The 15,765-nt window shown below is 39.2% G+C and overlaps 1 protein-coding gene across 3 annotated transcripts in view; it reads left to right on the forward strand.

Annotated features, from left to right (window-relative positions):
* Positions 1 to 15,765, forward strand: part of CEP41 (centrosomal protein 41) — a 48,764-nt gene that overhangs the window by 4,860 nt on the left and 28,139 nt on the right. For all 3 annotated transcript variants that reach the window (XM_055084830.1, XM_007109140.4, XM_007109141.4), the window contains exon 2: positions 9,113 to 9,176. In XM_055084830.1, coding sequence (XP_054940805.1) covers positions 9,113 to 9,176 — 64 coding nt within the window. The remainder of the gene's footprint in view (positions 1 to 9,112; positions 9,177 to 15,765) is intronic.

Raw genomic sequence — 15,765 nt, forward strand, 5'->3', positions numbered from 1 at the left:
CAGGCCTCTCACTGTTGTGGCCTCTCCTGCTGCGGAGCACAGGCTCCGGACGTGCAGGCCCAGTGGCCATGGCCCACGTGCCTAGCCGCTCCGCGGCATGTGGGATCCTCCCGGACTGGGGCACAAACCCGTGCCCCCTGCATCGGCAGGTGGACTCTTAACCACTGTGCCACCAGGGAAGCCCTAAACATAACTTTTATATGCACTGGGAAACCAAAAGATTTGTGTGACTCAGTTTATCACAAAAATCACTTTATTGGGGTGGTCTGGAACAGAACCCATGATATCTCTGAGATATGCCTCTATAAGTTTTTGTGTGGATATGTTCTCTAATGATAATTTTTTAAAATATGTTTTCTCCCTACATAGTCTCAGTTTCCTCCATATTGCTATTTTTCTTTTTGTTTTGTTGGTGATGTTTTTATTAGTCAGCTTGGACTGCCATTACAAAATACCACAGAATGGGTGACTTAAACTACAGAAATTCATTTCTCATAGTTTTGGAAGCTGGGAAGTCCAAGATCAAGGTGCTGGCTGATCTGGTTTCTGGTGAAAACTCTCTCCTGGCTTGTGGATGGCCACTTTCATGCTGTGTGTTTGGATGACCTCTTCTTTCAGTGTGCACTTGAGGGAAGAGAATGAGCTCTTTGGTGTCTATTTTAATAGAGACACTAATCCTATGGGATTTGGGCCACACCCTTATGACATCATTTAGCCTTAATTACCTCCCAAAGAGGTGCAGTCCTATCTCAATACAGTCACATTGAGAGTTAGAGCTTCAACATACAAATTTGGAGGGGACATAATTCAGTCCATACATAGAAATGTTCTCAAACTTCTTTTAATCTTAAATTGTTAATCTGTGTTTTTGAGTAGGAGACTTAAGAAGGTGATTGAGATCTCTGTATATTTGGGAGGAGTTTGCTGATGTGAGCTTAATTACCAGAAGATCTCAGTGGGCCATGATTTGGGGACTCCCTTTCCCAAATCTGTATCTTCAGCTCTTTCCTCTCAGGCTGGTCATTTTCTCCAGAGAACTCCTCCCCTCTCCTGAGAGTAAAGACCTAGTTGAATTCCTGGAAGAATTAAGGTTAGGGGCTAAATTTCAACATTAGTATGCATCATTCACCTAATACCCCTGTTTTCAGTAATGATATCCTTTCCCTGTGTCTGGAGACACCCCCCAGTCGAGAAACCCTTTCCAGGGAATAAATCTATAGATACCTGCTATGGTGGGGGAAGGGCAATCACCTAGTGGCACAGAGGGAGAAGGTTTTGGAGATCCAGTAGCTTCTCATTCAGCCTTCAACCAATCTTGCTTATTTCAGTCACTCCTTTTACTCCCACTTCTGGAGGTGCCTGGGGCTGCCAATTCCTGAGCCTTTTAAGAATTTTTCTTGGCTTTCCCTTCGATTTTCTTGAGTCCATCAAGTCATTTTCACTTGTTGATGTGCTTTCTAGACTTCAGAAATCACTTGTTATCACTTCTCCCACTCTTTCTTTCTTTTTGGACTTTGTGTCTGTAAAATAGTATCCTTTTAATGAGGTTTTACTGAGGTTTTGGAAGGAAGTGAAATTAGATGCATTTGTTCAATATGCTGTCTTCACCCAGTAGGCCATGACCTGTAATTATTTTATTTGCTTGTTTATTTTTAGCATACTTACAGGAAGATAAGATAGGACCTTGTCTGTACTGTGCCACTTCCTGGCACACAATAATTGTTCCTTAAATATTTGTTAAATGAGTAAATGAATATATCTGAGCTGGGAGAAGTCAAGGCTAGAGTTCACTTTTTGGAAATTAGAAGCATGTAAATGGAATTAAACCTAAATGGCCGACAGAGAACCTATAGATTAAGAAGATGGAATCCTGGGGAACACAGTGTTTAAGTGGCTGACAGAAGAATTGTCCGTGTGTGATTGGAGCATTAGGAGAGAGAGCTGTTAGTGAAGCCAAGTGAAAGCTGAAGGTGGGACTATATAACAGTGTACAGAAAGGTCAGGTAAGTTAGAGACTGAAAAGCAGCCATTATATTTAGCAATTAGGGGATCTCTGACATTGCCTAGCTCCTACAGGAGCCACAGTAGAATGATGGGGACAGTAGCCACATTGCAATGGATGGAGGAGTAAGTTGCAGTTACTCAGTGTAGTTTTTGTTTTTTTGTTTTCTCCCAAGGAGCTTAGCTAGAGGGAACTCCCTGGTGGTCCAGTGGTTAAGACTCCACGCTCCCACTGCAGGGGGCATGGGTTCGATCCCTAGTGGGGGAACTAAGATCCCATATGTCGTGCGGCGCGGCCAAAAAAAAAAAACAACGAGCTTAGCTAAGAAGTAAAAAAGGTGGGTTGGCGTTCCAATTATATATTGGTTTCTCATGAGTCTCCCCCATATTTAGTGGCTTAAAACAACAATAGTCTTTTATTTATTATCACTTACAGTTCTGGAGGTTGACTAGGCTCAGGTAGGCAATTACTTGGGCTCTCTCATGTGGTTTTGCGGACAGAAACTGGGTCTAGAGTTATCTTGAAAGTGTCTTCATTCACATTAGGCTGCTGATATAGTCTGTTGGCTGGGAACTCAGCTGGTGCTGTCAGCCGTATCACCTACAAATGGCCTTTTCCATGTGACTTGGCCTTCCTTGTAGCTTGAGCTGGGTTCCAAGAACAAGTGTCCCGAAAGAACCAGGTGGAAGCCGTATTGTCTTTTATGATCTAGACTCAGAAGTCGTATGGCATCACTTCCATCAGTCACAGGCCCATCCAGATTCAAGGGGAGGGAACATAGGCCCCCACCCCTCATTGGGAGGAGTGTCAACATCACAGTGTGAGTGGTTGGGAAGTTCTGTTGTGGCCATCTTGAAAACTACAGTCAGCCCCAGGTGGTAGCTGCTGGCAGAGTAGGGGCTGCTGCACACGCAAACATGGGTCAAGGTTGGTGTCTGAGATCGGTAGGATTGGTCCAGATTAAAACTCCCATAAACAAAAATATCTTTTAAAGTTGACACCTAGTCCCTTCATTTTATTGACGTCCTCTTTATACAAATGAGAGAAGTAGAGAAATTTTGAACAAAATTTATAATGGAATTTTTTTTAGTCCTTAAATGTAAATCTTACTACACACGTTGCAATTTCAATGTGAACAACCTTGTGAGTTCCATTTTAAAAGAAGTGGGAAGTCAGAAAAGCTCATTCATTTTTGAATGACTTGTGCTTCAGACAATCTCCCTCATTTTTTTAGTGATTTTCCTTCAGAAAAATCCCACTGTTGACTTCTCATTCTTCTCCCTTTTCTACAACATCCATGTATTCACAAAGCCCGGTCTCACTTTGCATATATTAGTAATCTTTGATTACTAATTTTTGATTGTGTGGCTTATATCTCAGTGTTTCTGATATCTTCCATTGTCTTCAGGGCCTAGTCCAGACCCTCAGCCTAAATTCAGGGATCTCCACCTGGTGCCTACGTATCCATGTCCAACCTTACAGCACAGGATTCCATACACCCACCGTTCTTAAACGTTTTGGGGTTATAGACCCCTTTGAAAATTTGGTGAAAGTCAAGGACCCTTTCCCTAGAAAAATGTACATATACTCAAAGTTTTCCATACAGTTTCATGGGACTCATGGACCTCCTAAAGCCCATCAGTGGACCCCATGTTCAGAACCCCTGCCTGAATGAGGCTGCACATTAAAGTGTTTAAGAGTTCAATCTCTAGCGCCAGACTGCCCAGTTTAATTCCAGGTTCTACCACTCTTACCAGCTAACCTCAGGAAGTCACTCCACCTCTCTACGCCTGCTTCCTAATATATAGAATGAGGATAATACTAGTATATACCTTATTGGTGGTTGTGAGGATTAAATGAGATAATGGAGAGAAATGCTTAGCTGAGTGCCTGACAACATAGTTAAGTGCTGAATAAATGTTAGCAGCAATTACCTTTATTGTTGTTGTTGGATCTTCTCCAGCAAATAGAACAATTTGCCATTCTTTAAACATGCTTTTAAAGTGGCCTTGCTATTATAATTTCCTCCACTTAGAATACTTTTTCCATCCCTTTTCCCCATCTTTTTATCCACAGAAGCTCAACCCTTAAAACACAGCTCCAGCGCCATTTCTTCCATGCAGTCTCCCTTATCACCCGCAGTGTGAGAGCTATCTTTTTGTTTCAGGTTCCTCGAGCCCTCGATGTCTGTGCTGCCCACCGGGCACTAGCACGCACACTGCGTGTTGCTCAGCTCTCAGAACCGTTTCCATCCATTTGGTGTACTTATTGTTCTCACACTGGTGCAAGGCCTTGTAGCAGGTACAGAGGTAGAGCCTCTGTCCCAAGTGCAGGCAGTGAGGAGTGTTAATGGTACAAAGTGCTGTGACAGTCCAGGCAGGGCAGAGATTTCTATCTGACTGGGCCCCCCAGAGGAGGAATCTTCCTGGAAGATGTGTTTGTGCTGGGTCTTAAAAGCCAACTAGAGGTTAAAGAGCAGGGATGGGGTGGGTAGACAGGGAGGGCATTATCTTTTGACCCTCCCTAGAGATGTAAGCCCCCAAAGGGCTTCTGTCATTTTTGGTTGCTTTCAAACAGCCTGTACGAGTACCTCAAACATGAACTTTCTCAACTTTCTCCCTTCTCCTGTTGAACATCATCATGACCACCTATCTTATTTCATTATCTTAAATATACATCCAAAGCTGCACCTTCCACATGGGCTCTGGGCCTTATCGTTTCCCGCTCCCTTATTTTCATACCTGCCTGCCTCATTTTCAACCTCTTATCCAGCCCATTAGCTTATAAACATCCTCAAATCTCTCCTTTCTTCAAACAACAAAAACTATTCCTTAGCAACTCTGAAGGGACAAAAAAGACCACCTGGCTACTATGCTCCCTTCTCATAACACTCAGCCTGCTGTTTTTGCTTCTGCTCCTGTCAGTTTACTCTAACTGCATCCAGCAGGGTCATCAGCAGCGTCCTGGTGTGTTCAATCCAAATTCACTTTTCTGTTTTCTCTTCCCTGACCTGCATTCTTGTTCGCTTGTTCATATTTGACCTCTTGTTCTCTGACTTGACAGCATTGATCACTGTTGACCATTTTCTTCTTCCTGAAACTCTTCTTTAATTCTCATGATCCACTTTCTTCTGGCCTCTTGCAAGTTTCACCCACAGTGCTTTTCTCCACCTGACGGTAAATGTTGGGTTTCTTTCTTTCTTAGTCTATACACTCTTCAATGGTGATTGTGTCCATTCCCATGGCTTCCCCCAAATCTTGTTTTTTCTAGTCCAGAAATCTCTCCTGATCTCCAGATCCCCCAGATAGCCAGCTTACCACTTCCGTTTTGGATAACCCACAGATACCTTATATTCAAAATGCCCCAAACAGAATATATCATGTTTTTCAATATATGCTTCCTCCCTAAGTCCCTTTTTTGGGGAATGGTACCACTGTCCTTCCCGTTACACTAGTCAGTTTTAAAGATTTTATATCTTAAAGACTTCTTAAAACTGTCTCCCTCTCCTCATCTCTACTGCTGCTTTCTTAGGACCACAGATCTCTGAGTACAACCTCTTACCTGATCTTTGTGCCTCCATTCTTGACTGTGATCCTATTAGTCCTCCAGAGTGCTGCCAGAGTGATCTTTCTAAAATGGAAATAGAATCCCATCCCTTCTCCCTAACCTTCTTCAGTGACTCCCATCATCTCCACCAGGGTTCCTCAACTTCAGCACTATTGACATTTGGGGAGAGCTAATTCTTTTTTGGGAGTTGGGGGCCTTCCTGACATTGTAGAATGTTTAGCAACATCCCTGGCCTCTACTTACTTGATGTCGGTAGCACACCCACCATCCAGTTCTGATGACCTAAAATGTCTCCAGACATTGACAGGTGTCCCCATGAGTTGGGAGAGCAAAATTGCCCATTTGATCTACAGGATCTACAGTGATCTACAGGATAAAATCTAGGTTTCTTAGCATGGATACAAGGCCCTTTGTGTTCTGCCCCTGCCTGCCCCTTCAGCCTCATTTGACCCTATATTGCCCACTATCCCCCAAGTCTATCAGTTACCAGGAACCCTGTAGCTTCCACCCACCACTCCTTTAACTTGACTAACTTTCTCAGCCCTCGGATTTCAGCTCAGAAGTCACCCCTCAGGAAATAGTTCCTGACTCTTTTAGTCTGGATTAGGTGCCAATCTTACATGCTCCTGTTGCACCCCCTGCTTCCCTCTGCTTGTTCATCATGCAGTGTGACGTCTGTTCACTTGTCTCTCTTCCCAGCATCAGCGAGAGCTGGATGGGAAGGACTGTGTTTTGTTACCTCTGTGTCCTTAGCACGGTGGCTTATTCCTAGTAGGCATCCAGTAAATGTCGACTGAATGAATTGTTGGTGCTCAATAAGGCTTTGTTGAATGAATGAATAGTCCTCCTTGAAACAGCTGCTTTTCTCAGCTCTTTCACTTTCCACCATTCCATCCTGTTTATGTAATTGAAAAAAAGCGAGTTGGTCAGTAGGTCAAGAAACAGTCACCCCCAAAGCAAGGATTTTAAGGAAAAAAGTCTGGCAGTTCTATAAACTCTGTGGTGCACTGCGTAGAGTGGAACACAAATAGTTTTACGTTATGGTTGGTACCAGAAAGTCAGGAACAAGAATTTGGACCAAAATGGGAAAATGGGAAAGAAACACTACATTTTTGTACTGTAGCATATGGATTTCTCATTAGTCTACGTAAGGGAAAACCGGGGGTGGGAAGGGCTCAGCGACTGCAGCTGTCCACACTCTCTCCCCCCATCGTTCTGCTGCCACCACACCTGGTCCCCAGAGACACCCTCACTTCTTAGCTATGTTGGCTGAGGTATGGACAAATCCCCTTGGTTCAGCAGAGACTAGCCTGGAATCTTTCAAAGGAGCTTTGCTAGGAAACTAGTGGGAAAAACAAAACAAAAGTAAAAACAGGAAACAGCATATAGAAATTATAAAAATACAGAGAGGAATTATAAAAATACAAAGGAAGGAAGGAAAATTAAAGACAGAGAAAAAAGAAAATCCCTTAGCTTAATAACTAAATTCTAGTTTTAGCTTTCCTAAATTTACCAGGCACATGTTTTCCCCTGGGTTTTTTGTTTGTCTTTTTGTTTTTGTTTTGTTTTGCCACAATATTGCCTCCCTCTGAAGAACTCATCCCACAGTCCCCCTTTTCAGTCTTTGAGTATTTTCCTTTTCTCACTGAAGAATCTTCTCTTGCTTCATCTAAGAGGGAGTTGGAATTGGCATTGGTCACTTTCTCTTACCGATGGCGGGTTACTGATCAGAAGGAGAAAGGAGCTTTCCAGCCTTTCTCTGAGGATAAAGTAGCTCAGGAGTTCTGCTTCTGAGGACCAATGCTAAGCGTCCATGACAAAGGTTTTACTTGCCTGGGGTGAAATGAAAAACACAGACAATATCAATGAGTTTTTTCGTAGTACTAAAGGACTGACCTTTTTATTCTGGGATTTTTTTTTTCTTTCTTACTTTTTAAGTATTAAAATAGCAGATGGTAGTTGTGAGGTTTTGCTTTGTTTTTGATGTCCTTGTCAAAATTAAATGTTGATAATTCTCTGTAGGTACCCCAGTTTTTAAAAATTCTTCCTGGTCTCTGAAATCCAGAACTCTGACCAATAGATATTCTGTAAGACATTGAAGTGTACCCTATTTTTTTTATGCTTTGTGGGTGATTTGAAAAGGTATTTTAATATGTAAATTTATTTTTCAATCCTCCAACAGGACGTGCTGTAGTTAACTATGTTTTCAAGGGCAAGTGATACAGGTTTTAAAGTTTGATGTTCTGTTCTAAGGAACTATGTAGTTGCTGTAATATAATCCTCATTCTAGATATTCATTTATTGGTTGAATATCAATAAATATGCCCACCATGTGCTACGTACTGGGTGAAAACAAATTTGAGTAAGTTATTGTCCCTGCCTTCAAGGAAATTCTAGACTAGGGAAGAAGGTCGAGGTGTGAACAATAGTACAAGGTGTCAGTACTCTAGGAACCAGAGAGAAAGTACCTAATTCCACCTTGGACAGCTTTATAGAGGAAGTGAAGTGTTACCCATGGACAAGTTGAGGAAAGGCATTCTAGGCAGACATTTGCTAAGACTGGAACCTGAGTGAGTGTGGCATATTTGGGGAACATTTGGGCAGCTTCAACTTGGGAACATGTGGGAGAGTGGCAGAAGATGAAGCTGGAAGGGTATTGCCCAGTTTTAATTTCCTTTTCCACAGCTACCTGTTACTGAACATATGCTTTTCATACTTGTCATCCAGAAAAAAGCCTGAGCAAGAAAACTGTATTTTGTAATGTTTTTATTCATTAGCCTTCCCTCACTTAATGCCTTTTGAAAATGCCACTAAAATTTAATATGGGTAAATGCCTCGTACTTGGGTTCAGAGTTTTCTCCCAGAGCGTAGGACAGGGGAGACCTGACATAGCATTTTGCTGACCATAAACTTTCCTTGAGCCCATGATATGCCCCAGCTGCCCCGAGAGCAGATGCCATCGTGGTGACTTCTGTGGAGCATCAGACTCAAGGCAAGCAGCGGGTCCTGGCCTGGCAACATCTGGGCACTATGCTCAGGTCTGCGTGCCACTTTTTAGGGCACGTGTGGATAAAATCTAGAGGGTATCTGAGAAGATGGCCTACAAACCATCATATAAAGAGTAAAATTAAAAAGAACAAGAGAGCTGCCTTTAGTTATTTTAATGGATTGCTTGAGGCGGGATGGAATGGCTTATTCTGGGTTGTACCAGTGGACTGGATGGAAATTAGATCAATTTTGACTCAGTGTTGGAAATAATTTTTAAGAGCTTTTTTTTCCTAATTACATAGCGCTATGAGATTATTTTGACAAAATATGGAAATGTTTTGACAGAAACATGATAACCATCTTCACCTGTGGAGACACTGTAGTGTGAAGTGTCCTATTTGAAGGAACGGTTGGACCTCTAGACCTCCTTCCATCTTTAAATCCAATGAAATTTTAGCATTTGTTCTAATTTTTAAAGTATCTTATCTCTTTCCCAACTTTGCCACCCTTACCCTTACATTAACCCAATTATTTGTGAATTTTCTTATTTTTTAGTATCTGACCAAAAGGATACCACAAAACCCAAGGTATCAGCATGTCAAGTCAAGACTAGACACTGGTAAGTAAAGACTAGAAAATAAAAACTTAAAAAAAATCTAATAGCCGATTATTGACAAAAAACAGTGTGTCATGCCTGGTATAAATCATAGCTAAAAGTTTCTTACTGTCTTGGCTGATGTTTTTCTGAGCTCAGGACTTATCTTTGAAAGCTATTTTTCAGATTATCATTAAAAATCTCCATTCACATAATTGAGCTTACTATAAATTGAGAAACTGATAAAAAGTGTTTAATAAGTTCCAGGACTGAGGCTAATAAATATCAGGACGTCAACCTCTATTTTGGAACACCTTAAGTATCTTCCTTAAAACTGGGATCAATAGATTGTATTTGTGCATGTTTGTTCAATTCCATATTTGCAGAGTGCAACTACATGCAAAGTTATGGGCTACAGGACATGTAAAGATGAGTGTGAATTGTGATTTTTGTAATCAAAGAGCTTAGATTCAAGTGGAGTCAGACAGACTTGAATGAGTAACTAAAATACCAGGCAAAATTAAATTAGTGCTGCAATTCAGGTAAAATGAAATTTAAGAGTGCATTACTGCTTATTTCCATGCTGTTGACATTTTTCAGTGTTATGATGAAAACCACTCCCCAGATCCCTGGTGGATTTTCAGTCTTGTGAGATTTTGGGTGGTAGTTTTTTTCAACATCTTAAAGTCTGCTGTGGAAAATCCATCCTATTAAGATGGTTTTGCTAGTGGATAGGGGTACCACATACCTTTAGCAATACTGAATTTTCTACCAGTAACCTCAAGACAACTGAGAAAATAAACTGGGATGTTGACTTTGTTTAAATCTCATTCATTTTGTCTTTCTCTTTCTCCAGTCTCCTTCAAAATTATTGTCTTCTGTTATGCATGTTTCCCCAAATAAAATAGACTTAAATTAATGTTTTAAATGAACCACACTTGCAGATACTATTTCTTGGGACCTTTCTTTCAAACATTTTTGTGCTGTACAGATATTTCTCCTTGCAAATATCCTGTTTGATGGGAGGTAAAAAATGTTATCTCTGTCTTTGAGGAGGAGGAAATTTTAGTCCAGAGATTATGTGATTTACCTGAAGTTCAGTAAAGGAGATAGAACTAGGATTTGTGTGCAGGATGAGGAAGTCAATGTTGGAGACCTGGTGTGAAGTCCTGGGTACTGTCACTTCGGCCACGCTGTCCCAGTGCTTCCTCCAGCCTCATTTCTTCTATCACAAATGTCTTCAGCTCCTGCCTCTCTGCCTATCTCCCTTTATTTGCAACTGTGACCCACCTTTCTGGAATAAGTTATTCTGAGAGGGAAGTACTTTGATTAAAAATACCATATTTTCTCTGAGCAGTACGTACAATGTTTTAAAGACTGCTTAATGCATTTCTTTTGGAACCTTCTTAAAATTAAAATTTGTAAGAGCTGAAGTCTTTTTCAGATATATAGATTTGTCTATATATAGCTTCATTTTTTTTTTCTCCTGGAAGTTGAATTGAGTTTTGTGAATGAAAATTGATTTCTTTCCCTTCCTCAGTTCATAACCAAAGTTTGACTCAATAATGGTACCTGAAATTAATTTCAATTTTTTGGAAATTGAGATATTTCTATCTGCTTTTTATAATACAAAGTAATTGCCTATCTCCTTTTATATTTTGAGGTTTGTAATCTAGTATTTTTGCTAATTAAACTTTTTATTTTGAGGTAATTGTAGATTCACATGGAATTGTAAGAAATAAAACAGAGATTCCTTGTACCCTTTACCCAGTTTCCTATAGTAACATCTTGCAAAACTGTGCTGCGCTATCCCAACCATGATATTGACATTGATAAATACAGTCTGGCTACAGAACATTTCCATGACCGCAAGGATCCCTCATATCCACTTTCCACCCTCACCTGTGCCTTAACCCGTGGCTACCACTAATCTGTTCTCCATTTCTATAGTTTTGTCTTTCACAAATGCTATATAAATGGAATCATGCAATATATAAGTTTTTGAATTGGATTTTTCCGTCAGCAAATTCTCTGGAGATTCTTCCAGGTTGTTGCACGTATTAGTAGTTCATTCCTTTTTATTCCTGAGTAGTATTCCATGGTGCATTCCATACATGCACCACAGTTTAACCATTTTCCTGTTGAAGGACATTTGAATTGTTTCCCCTTTTTGATTATCACAAGTAAAGGTACTATAAACATTTGTGTACAGATTTTTGTGTGAAAATAAGTCTTCATTTCTCTGGGATTAGTGCCTAGAAGTGCAATTTCTAGATTGTATGGCAGTTGCATTTGTAGTTTTTTAAGAAACTGCCAAACTGTTTTCCAGAGTGGTTGGACCATTTTACATTCCCACCAGCAGTGTATGAGTGATCCAGTTTTCTCCACATCCTCACCAGCATTTGGTGGTGTTGCCATTTTTAATTTTAGCCATTCCGATAGGTGTGTAGTAGCATATTATTGCCCTTGTGATTTGCACTTCCCTAATGACTTATGATGTTGAATATCTCTTCCTGTGCTTATTTGCCATTTGTGTATCTGTATACCTTCTTCAGTGAAATGTCTGTTCATGTTTTTTGCCTGTGTTCTAATTGGATTGTTTGCTTTTTAATTGTTGAATTTTGAGTGTTCTTTATATATCCTAGCTACTAGTCCTTTGTTGGATACATGGTTTGCAAATAGTTTCTGCCAGTCTGTAGCCTGTCTTTTCATCCTCCTAACAGGGTCTTTCAAAGAGCAAAAGTTTTCAATTTGGGTGAAGTCCAGTGTATCAGTGTTTCCTTTTATGGATCATGCTTTTGTTGTCAAGTCTAAGAACTCTTTGCCTAGCCTAGGTATCAAAGATTTTCTATATGCTTTTTTCTAAAAGTTTTATATTTTAGGTTTTACATTTAAGTCCATGATACATTTTGGTTCAGGTTTTACATTTAAGTCCATGATACATTTCTGTATAACATATGCGACTTAGATTGAGATTAATTTTTTGATTGTGGATATCCAATTGCTCTAGCACCATTTATTAAAAAGGTTACCTTTCCTCTATTGAATTGGTGTGTTCACCTTTGTCAGAAACAAGTTGCGCATACTTACGTGCATCTATTTCTGGGTTCTGTATTCTGTTCCATTGATTTATGTGTCTATCCCTCTGCCAATACCATAGTCTTGATTACTGTAGCTATATAATAAATTGGGTACTTAAAATTGGTTAGACTGATTAGTCCCACTTTGTTTTTCTTTACAAAATTATTTTAGCTACTCTAATTCCTTTGCCTTTCCATGTAAATTTTAGAAAAATCTTGTTTACATTTACAAAGAAATATTGCTGTACTTTTTTTTTTTTGTATTTATTTTATTTATCTTTTTTTTTTGGCTGCATTGGGTCTTTGTTGCTGTGCACGGGCTTTCTCTAGTTGTTTCTTTCATCAGCATTGTATAGTTTTCAGCATATAAATCCTATACATGTTTTGTTAGATTTACACATAAGTATTTACTTTTTTTGAGCAATTGTAAATGGTACTGTATTTTTAATTTTGGTGTCCATGTGTTCATTGCTAGCATATAGAAATATAGCTTATTTTTAATATTTATCTTGTATCCTGAGACCTTGCTAACTCACTTATTAGGTAAAGGAGAAATTTTTTTGGTAGATTCCTTGGGCTTTTCTATGTAGACAATCATGTCATCTAAAAAAAGGCAGTTTTATTTCTTCCTTTCCAGTCTGTATGTGTTTATTTCCTTTTATTGCCTTACTGTACTGGCTAGAACCTCCAGAACTATGTTAAATAAGAGTGCTTAGAGCGAACATCCTTGTCTTTACCCCAAACTTAGTGGGAAAGCATTCAGTTTTTCATGATTAAGGATAATGTTAGTTGTATCAGGTTGAGGAAGTTTCCTCCTGTTCCTATTTTTCTGAGAGTTTCTATCCTGAATGACTATTGAATTTTATTGATTGCTTTTACTGCATCAGTTGATATAATCCTATGGTTTTTTTCTTTAGCCTGATAATATAGATAACTTTGATTGATTTTTAAATATTGTACTAGTTTTGTATCTATAGAGTAAAACTCACTTACTCATGGTGTATAATTCTTATTATATGTTGCTGAATTCAATTTATTATTTCATTACAGATTTTTGTATTTATATTCATGAGGGACATTGGTTTGTAGTTTGGGGTTTGTTTTTTGGATTGTCTTTGCCTGGTTTTAGTATCATTGTAATATTGGTCTCATAAAATGAGTTGGGAAATGTTCCCTCCTGTTTTCTGGAAGAGATTGTATATTATTGGTGTTAATTCTTTCTTAAACATTTGGTAGAATTGTCCAGTAAAACCATTGAGCCTGGAGATTTCTTTTTTGAGAGTTTTTAAATTTTGAATTTAATTTTTTGATAGTTATGGGGCTTTTCAAATTGTTTGTTTCATATTGGATGAGTTGTGGGTTTGTGTTTTTAGAGGAAGTAGTACATTTCATCCAAGTTTTCAAATTTATGTGCATAGAGTTGTTTGTAGTGTTCCCTTATTATCCTTCTAAAGTCTGTAATATCTGAAGTGATAGCCCATGTTTCATTCCTGATGTTGGTAATTTGTGTCTTTTCTCTTTTTTTTCTTCACTACAGGTTTGTCCATTTTATTGATCCTTTCAAAGAACCAGCTTTTGGTTTCATCAATTTTCTCTTTGTTTTTCTGTTTTAAATTTTACTGATTTTGCTTTTATCTTTATTTCCTTCCTTCTGCTTATTTTGCTCTTGTTTCTAGATTCTTGAGGTAGGAGTTTAGATGATTGATTTAAGAGTTTTTCTCTTTTTTAATGCATATAGTTGGTGCTGTAAATTTCTCTCAGCACTGATTTAGCTGTGTCTCACAAATTTTGATATGTTGAATTTTCATTTTCATTTAGTTCAGTGTATCTTTTTATCTCCCTTAAGACTTCCTCTTTGATCCATGGATTATTTAGACATGTGTTGTTGTTGTTGTTTTATAAATTTATTTATTTATTTATTTTTGGCTGCGTTAGGTCTTCGTTGCTGCTCACTGGCTTTTCTCTAGTTGCAGTGAGCGGGGGCTACTCTTTGCTGCGGTGTGCAGGCTTCTCATCATGGTGGCTTCTCTTGTTGTGGAGCACGGGCTCTAGGCACGTGGGCTTCAGTAGTTGTGGCTCACGGGCTCTAGAGCGCAGGCTCAGTAGTTGTGGTGCATGGGCTTAGTTGCTCTGTGGCATGTGGGATCTTCCCGGACCAGGACTCGAACCTGTGTCCCCTGCATTGGTAGGTGGATTCTTAACCATTGTGCCACCAGGGAAGTCCCGTGTGTTGTTTAGCTACCAGTGTTTGGAGATTTTCCTGTCATCTTTCTGTTATTGACTTCCAGTTTGATTCCATTGTGGTTGGAGAATGTACTCTGTATATTTTAACTTTTTAAAATGTATTGATGTTCATTTTATTGCCCAGGATATGGTCTATCTTGGTATATGTACCATGGGCACTTGAAAAGAAGCATAGTTTTGCTTGGTGTGTTCTTTGTTTTGTCCTGATAGTCCGAGACTCCTTTTATCTTTTCCTTTCTGATTAGAGAACTTCCTTTAGCCATTCTTTAGGATAGGTCTGCTGGTGACAAATTCTCTTAGTTTTCATTCATCTGAGACTGTCTTGATTTCCTTTCATTCCTGAAGAGTATCTTCTCTAGGTATAGGATTCCGGGTTGGCAGTTCTTTTCTTTCAGCACTTGAAAAATATTGTGCTACTTTCTTCTGGCCACCTGATTTCTGATGAGAAATCTCCTGTTATTCAAACTGTTTTTCCCATATGAGTAAGGTGTCATTTATCTCTTGCTGCTTTCAAGATTTTTTTTTTTCTTAAGTTTTCAGAAGTTTAACTATGATATATCTTGGTGTGGATTTCTTTGGGTCTGTCCTGTTTGGAGTTTACTCAGCTTCTATATAAATCTGAAGTTCATGTCACTTGCCAAATTTGAAAAGTTTTCAGCAATTATATTTTGAGTACATTTTCAGCCCCAGCCTCTTTCTCCTCTTTCTGGTACTTTGATGGCATCTCATCACAGTCCAGCAAGGATGGAAATCAAGGCTCCCCATCTGGCCTTTGCTGGCAGTTAAGGGTAGGACATAGCTTTTCTGTGGAATGTGGCTGGAAAAAGGCAGTTATTACCTAATAGTTTTCTGTCTTGCTGTCCTTTGGCTGGAGACAGCAGGCTTTTGTTAGGGACACTTTTGGTCTATTCGTTGGTATTTCTGGGTTTCTGGCTTCTTCAGCTCCAAGTCTAGTGTATATGAGGCAAAAAACAAACAGAAAACACCCAGGTAACTCAACCATTATGTCATTCCTCGGGTCCTGAGGTCCCTAACCAGTCTGCCTTCCTCTACCTATTAGAGTCTTCTTATGATTGTTTTATGTATAATGTACAGGATTTTTTAAAATTGAAGTATAGTTGATTTATAATGTTGTGTTAGTTTCTGGTATACAGCAAAGTGACTGTTTTTTATATATATACTATATATTCTTTTCCAGATTCTTTTCCATTATAGGTTATTACAAGATATTGAATATAGTTCCCTGTGCAATACAGTAGGACCCTGTTGTTTATCTATTTTATATATAG

Source organism: Physeter macrocephalus, chromosome 5, assembly GCF_002837175.3.
Source record: "Physeter macrocephalus isolate SW-GA chromosome 5, ASM283717v5, whole genome shotgun sequence".
Lineage (NCBI taxonomy): Eukaryota > Metazoa > Chordata > Mammalia > Artiodactyla > Physeteridae > Physeter > Physeter macrocephalus.